The sequence below is a fragment of the Alosa alosa genome, chromosome 18 (assembly GCF_017589495.1).
Source record: "Alosa alosa isolate M-15738 ecotype Scorff River chromosome 18, AALO_Geno_1.1, whole genome shotgun sequence".
Classification (NCBI taxonomy): domain Eukaryota; kingdom Metazoa; phylum Chordata; class Actinopteri; order Clupeiformes; family Clupeidae; genus Alosa; species Alosa alosa.
This window is the reverse complement of record NC_063206.1, coordinates 4,739,264-4,746,763: the sequence shown is the minus strand read 5'-3', so window position 1 is coordinate 4,746,763 and position 7,500 is coordinate 4,739,264. Positions and strand designations below refer to the sequence as shown.

The following is a 7,500-nucleotide window of genomic DNA, read 5'->3' as shown; positions in this document are numbered from 1 at the left end:
CACACACACACAGCTTAGTGAAGAGCTGTGAAGAGACACACACACACACAGCTTAGTGAAGAGCTGTGAAGAGACACACACACACAAACACACACACACACAGCTTAGTGAAGAGCTGTGAAGAGACAGAGACACACACACACACACACACACACACACACATATAAAACACACACACACAGCTTAGTGAAGAGCTGTGAAGACACACACACACACACACACACACACACACAGACACACACAGCTTAGTGAAGAGCTGTGAAGAGACACACACACATATAAAACACACACACACACAGCTTAGTGAAGAGCTGTGAAGAGAGAGTATATTATATATATATATATATATATATATATATATATATATATATATATATATATATATATATATATATATATATATATATATATATAGAGAGAGACAGACACACACACACACACACACACACATAAAACACATACACAGCTTAGTGAAGAGCTGTGAAGAAGAGACACACACACACACATGTGTGCATGCATGTGTGTGTGTGTGTGTGTGTGTACATGCCTGCTTGGGGACCTGTCCGAAGTTGTTGATGTAGCCCAGGATGGTGCTCCTCTGCAGGGGGTTGGTCAGCAGCGTGGGGTCCAGGTGGTGGGGGTAGAAGTACGGGTGGAAGGTGTTGAGCGACTCCACCGCCGCCGGACCGTGCTGCCGCACGCCGAAGATCAGGTCCACCCACAGGTGCAGGTGTGCACTCACATACTCACTCTCCAGGGCCTTACACACACACACACAAAAAGGGTAATCCACACATACGCACACACACACACACACAGCTTAGTGAAGAGCTGTGAAGACACACACACACACACAGACACACACACACATATATATACACCCACACAAACAGAGGCAGACATACATATCCACACGCACACACACACACACACACACACACACACAGACCAACCACAAACACAGAGACAGACATACATATCCACACACACACACACACACACACACACACACACACACATATATATACACCCACACACAGAGACAGAGAAACGTATCCACAGCCACACAACGGACCATACATGTACACATATCAACAGAGAAAGGGACACACACAAATACACCCCCGCCCCCCGACACACACACAGACACACACACACACACATATATAAACACACACACACACATATATATATAAACACACACACACACACACACACACACACACACACGCACACACACACACACACACACACACACACACACACACACAATAATCCTCTCATATCAACAGACCCAATAAGCCCAGTTTCACTGGAGTTTGGCTGCTGCTTATATTAGCCATAGCTGATTAGCATATGATGAGAAAACAAGAGGAGGAGAGGAGAGAGGAGGAGAAGAGAGCTAATTTCACTTGTTTTCCTAATTCTGCTCATTTTGCAAAAGATGGAAATGATGCACATATTTCACAGCTGATGAACAGACACAAACCGCCTCAGGGCAGATGATAGGGGGAGCTGTGTGTGTGTGTGTGTGTGTGTGTGTGTGGGCATAGGGAGGGACAGAGTGAGCAGGAGAGAGAAGCCAATACACAATATATTCCTGTAATAGTGTTATAGAAGAGACTAAGTATTCAATTGTGAACAGGCCTGTTAGAGAGCACTTAGTGCAAAGATGTCACAGAGTAAAGTCAGTTTGTGTGTGTGTGTGTGTGTGTGTGTGTGTGTGTGTGACTGTGCATACTGCAAGTGTCTGTGTGTGTGTTTGTGAGAGAGAGTAAGTGTGTGTGTTAGTGTGTGAGTGAGAGAGAGAGAGAGCTGTGTGTGTGTGTGTGTGTGCGAGTGTGTGTGTGTGAGAGCTCTCTGTGTGTGTGTGTGTGTGTGTGTGTGTGTGTGTGTGTGTGTGTGTGCGCGTCCCTACCTCTCGGTGAATTCTGATAAACTCCTGCGGATCTCCTTTGGCCCATGGTGGCAAAACTACATCCCCCAGAGATGTACCATCCTGCATACACCCTACACACACACACACACACACACACACACACACACACAGAGACAGACACACACAGTGAGGTGAAGCACACACTAATCCCGGCGCAGTGAGCTGCCTGCTATAGCGGCGCTCGGGGAGCAGTGAGGGGTTAGGTGCCTTGCTCAAGGGCACTTCGGCAGCGACCTACTGATAAAGGGGTTACAGACGGCAGCCTCGGTTACAGATCCGAGCTAACCAGTAGGCCACGGCTGCCCACACACACACACACATTACGTTACGTTACATTACATTACATTTAGCGGACACTTCCAAAGCGGCCAAAGTGACTTACATATGTCAGCTATATTACAAGGTATTACATTGTCCCCGGAGCAACTTGGGGTTAAGTGCCTTGCTAAAGGACACAACGGTCGAAGCCGGGAATTGAACCCACAACTTTCAGGCTACTGCACGCTAGTCCAGCTACCACCGCCCCTTAGTAATAAAGGGAGACACATTGACACAGGCACCACCGCGGCGAGCTTCAAGCTGGATTCCACCCGGCAATGCTACTGGCATGATTCTTCATGTGCTCGGCAGAGCAACGCCTTCTCAACAGTGCTACAGAGGCGATAACACATAAGTACATACTCACACACACACACACACACACTGACCAAACTTCAGGTTGTTGGTGTTGGTGAGGAAGTCTGGGAGGTAGTAAAACTCTGGGATGAGTTCTCGGACGTCACTCATGTTGTCCCGTGAGCTCGACTCCCATTCCTTCTGGACACTGTGGAACATCCGCTCTGGAACGTCAAAGGAACCGCCCTATCGCAGAACAAACACACAGAGCAGCTAAGGTGTGTTTCTGTGTGTATGTGTGTGTGTATGTGTGTGTGTGTGTGTGTGTGTTCCTGTGTGTGCATGTGTACTGTATGTGTGTGTGTGTGTGTGTGTGTGTGTGTTCCTGTGTGTGCATGTGTGTGTGTTTACATACCACATATGTACTGTATATGGTGTTTTTCAGAGATCAGCAGTATTAGATTCAGTTCCATTTCAGCACATCTGACCAGTGTGTGTGTGTGTGTGTGTGTCTATTTGCTCTGACCAGTGTGTGTGTGTGTGTGTGTGTGTGTCTATTGCTCTGACCAGTGTGTGTGTGTGTGTGTGTGTGTGTGTGTGTGTGTGTGTGTGTCTATCCGCTCTGACCAGTATGTGTGTGTGTGTGTGTGTATGTGTGTGTGTGTGTGTGTGTGTGTGTGTGTCTATCTATCCGCTCTAACCAGTGTGTGTGTGTGTGTGTGTGTGTGTGTGTGTGTGTGTGTGTGTCTATCTATCCGCTCTGACCAGTGTGTGTGTGTGTGTGTGTGTGTGTGTGCGCGTGTGTGTGTGTTAGTGTGTGTGTACTGTCTCTTTTTGCCTCAGCGTACTCACGCTCACACACACACACACTTGTGGGCCCTCCGCAGAGCTTCTGATGGTTTAGGGCCACAGTGTGTTCTCACCACATCACACAGGAGACTTACTTAAAGGGCATCGGTAGCACACAGTGCCACATGCACACACACACGGACACACACAGACACACACAGACATGCACACACACACGGACACACACACACACAGACACACACAGTGCCACATGCACACACACACGCACACACACACACACACACACACACACACACACACACACACAAAGTGCCACATGCACACACATGGACACCATTGACGTGTGTGTGTGTGTGTGTGTGTGTGTGTGTGTGTAGCTTTTCATTTTTCTGCGCGTCTGATGCATCCTGATGGGAATCTCCAGAGAGGTGATGTAATTTGGGCTAAAATCATTAAGTTACCTTTATTGAATGAGAATCACACGGCGGCACACAATACACTTAGAGACACAAATCAGGTTACAAATATTAGAGCTGGCCGCTCCTCTCCGTGCCGCACACACACACACACACACACGCACGCACTCGTACGCACCCTAATATCTGCATTGGGTTACACACACTATTAAATATGCATGATGACTTATTTTAATCAATTGGTTCCTGGTGAGGAAATTGTTGTCTTTTAGAACCCAAAAATGTATTTTTGTATGTTACAAATGCAACAGCATTTATTTGCATATATATTAAAATCTTATTTTGTAGTGCGCAAACAAAAGAGCACGGCAGGAAAATCCAATGAGCGAAGAATGAGGACGCGACCATTTCATTTAGCAAAGCTGGTTTGTACAATTACATTTTATCATGAACACACAGTCTGCTGACTGGAGAGATGGAGGGAGAGAGGAAGGGAGGGAGAGAGGGAGAGAGAGGGAGAGGGGGGTGGAGAGAGGGATGGATAGAGAGACAGTAGATAGAGGGAAGAGGAGAGGAGAAATAAGAGAGGAGAAGAAGAGAGGAGGAGAGGAGAAGAGGAGGAGAGGAGGAGGAGAGGAGAGAAGAGGAGGAGAGGAGAGGAGGAGAGAAGAGAGGAGGAGAGGAGGAGGAGAGGAGGAGAAGGAGGAGGAGAGGAGAGGAGGAGAGGAGAGAAGAGAGAGGAGGAGAAGAGGAGGAGAGGAGGAGAAGAGAGGAGGAGAAGAGGAGGAGAGGAGAGAGGAGGAGAGAAGAGAGGAGGAGAGGAGGAGGAGAGAGGAGAGAAGAGGAGGAGAGGAGAGGAGAGGAAGAGAGGAGGAGAGAAGAGGAGGAGAGGAGAGAGGAGGAGAAGAGGAGGAGAGGAGGAGGAGAGGAGAGGAGGAGAGGAGGAGAGGAGGAGAGAAGAGGAGGAGAGAAGAGAGAAGAGAGGAGGACAGGAAGAGAGGAGGAGAGGAGGAGAGAAGAGAGGAGGAGGAGAGAAGAGAGGAGAGGAGGAGGAGAGGAGGAGAGAGGAGGAGAGGAGAGGAGGAGTGAAGAGAGGAGAGGAGGAGAGGAGGAGGAGGAGAAGAGAGGAGGAGAGGAGAGGAGGAGGAGAGAAGAGAGGAGGAGAGGAGGAGAGAAGAGAGGAGGAGAGGAAGAGAGGAGAGGAGGAGAGAGGAGGAGAGGAGGAGAGAGAGGAGGAGAGAAGAGAGGAGGAGGAGAGGAGGAGAGAGGAGGAGGAGAGAAGAGAGGAGGAGAGGAAGAGAGGAGAGGAGGAGGAGAGAAGAGAGGAGGAGAGGAGAGGAGGAGAGAAGAGAGGAGGAGAGAGAGGAGGAGAGAAGAGAGGAGGAGAGAAGAGGGAGGAGAGGAGGAGAGAAGAGGAGGAGAGAAGAGAGAAGAGAGGAGAGAGGAGGAGAGGAAGAGAGGAGGAGAGGAGGAGAGAAGAGAGGAGGAGGAGAAGAGAGGAGAGGAGGAGGAGAGGAGGAGAGAGGAGGAGAGGAGAGGAGGAGTGAAGAGAGGAGAGGAGGAGAGGAGGAGGAGGAGAAGAGAGGAGGAGGAGGAGAGGAGAGGAGGAGGAGAGAAGAGAGGAGGAGAGGAGGAGAGAAGAGAGGAGGAGAGAAGAGAGGAGGAGAGAAGAGAAGAGAGGAGAGAGGAGAGGAGAGAAGAGAGGAGAGAGGAGAGGAGGAAGAGAAGAGAGAGGAGGAGAGAAGAGAGGAGGAGAGGAAGAGAGGAGAGGAGGAGGAGAGAAGAGAGGAGGAGAGGAGAAGAGGAGAGGAGGAGAGGAGGAGAGGAAGAGAGAAGAGAGGAGGAATAGATAAGAGTAATAAAAAAATGAGGATTGTGTGTGTGTGTGTGTGTATACATACATGCCTTTGTGTGTGTGTGTGTGTATACATGCATGCCTTTGTGTGTGTGTGTGTGTTGTGTGTGTGTGTGTGAGAGAGATCTCACCTGCAGTGTGAGGAATGTGTGTGAGAAGGGCTCCATTCTGACGAGGAAGGAGGCCACGATGATGGCAGAAGAGTAGTGTGTGCAGTAGTGACACTGCACCGCCAGATCACCTGCAACACACATACACATACACACACACACACACAAACTTATTTATACAAGCCTACAGACAGGCAGATTAAATTACAAAATACACAATCCATGCACGCACGCACACGCACACACACACGCACACACACACACACACACACACACATACCCTCTACGGTGTCCACCTCGTTGTACCTCTGGATGAAGTTGTCCCTCCGCCGCTCTGTCTGGGCTCCCATTGGCTTAGACAGATCTCTGAAGGTCGCCGCCTCCGACAGGTCCAGAGTCTGTCCATCACAAAGAGACAGAGAGAGAGAGAGAGAGAGAGAGAGAAAGAGGGAGGGAGAGAGAGAGAGGGAGGGAGGGAGAGAGAGAGGGAGGGAGAGGGAGAGAGAGAGGGAGGGAGGGAGAGAGATAAAGTTGAGGAAGTCGCAGACACACACACACACAGCCCAGGGAGAGTGAGTTGGGGAATGTGAAGCACTAATGTCTAGCAGGTGAAGCCTGAGACTGATCTCTCCCTCTGGCTGTCTCATATATACATACTCTCTTACACACACACACACACACACACACACACACACAGAGACACAGAAACACATACAGACACAGACAGACAGACACACATGCGCGCACATACACATAGACACACAGACACACAGACACACGTACACACACACACGCACACACACACACACACACACACACACACACACACACACACACACACACACACACACCTGAGAGTGGTAGTCTGCCAAGACCCAGGGAAAGATGGGATACTGCATGAGGTCGTTATAGGTGCGTCCAGCCAGGGTGTTCAGATGCATCAGGTACTCAAAGTTACTCATCTCTCCTTTCTGTCACACACACACACACACACACACACACACACACACACATGCAAAGAGTGGTAGATGCATCAATTATAAGCAGTATATATAGTGTGTATAAAGGCATATGTAACTGCTCTGTTAGTTAGTCTTCATTGACTTCCTATAGCGGCCATTAAACTCAAATCCCTCATGTGTTTGACAGGACAGTGAAAAGGCTGACAGGCAAGTGGGAGAGATGACACTTGACCGGTTGGGATAGGTTTATTTTGGTTCCCTCACTTCCTGGATGTGCACCCTGCTATTTAAATTCCATGATCCAGCTCCTGCCTCTCGCCCACCGCGGTCCTCTGATGAGCGCCTGCTAGGTTGACCTTTGACCTTCCGTCAACATTAAGAGGGTCAGTCAAGAGCCTTTTCTTCTGTGGCTTCTCATTGGTGGAATGACTTGCCTTCTCTTCTTCCTGTACATGCTCCCATTAGGTGACATCACCAGAAAGTATACTGTCTCTTCTTCCATTTCTAGCCGGATGATTGACAGCTGTTTCTCCCACTTAAATCCTCTAAGAATGCCTTAATGAAATCAAAGTCTGGATGGCAAATCATTTCCTCAGCTCAATAATGACACATAACAGAGGGTAGTATTTTTGGCCCCTCCAAATCCTAACCCCCTCACACGACAACTTAAGTCTCTCTCATGTCCAAAACACATGCAAGACATTTGGTGTTATCTTTGACTTCTAGAGGAGGAGAGGAAAGGAGAAGGGAGACTTTGTCTTGATAAACCTTAGTCTCATGTTGTCAAAAGTGA

The 7,500-nt window shown here is 48.8% G+C and overlaps 1 protein-coding gene across 1 annotated transcript in view; it reads right to left on the bottom strand.

The window, feature by feature from the left end:
• Positions 1-7,500, bottom strand: part of wdfy4 (WDFY family member 4) — an 88,079-nt gene that overhangs the window by 9,254 nt on the left and 71,325 nt on the right. Inside the window, 6 exon segments of the mRNA XM_048270271.1 lie at positions 548-760; positions 1,919-2,010; positions 2,647-2,800; positions 5,767-5,876; positions 6,026-6,143; positions 6,597-6,716. Coding sequence (XP_048126228.1) covers positions 548-760; positions 1,919-2,010; positions 2,647-2,800; positions 5,767-5,876; positions 6,026-6,143; positions 6,597-6,716 — 807 coding nt within the window.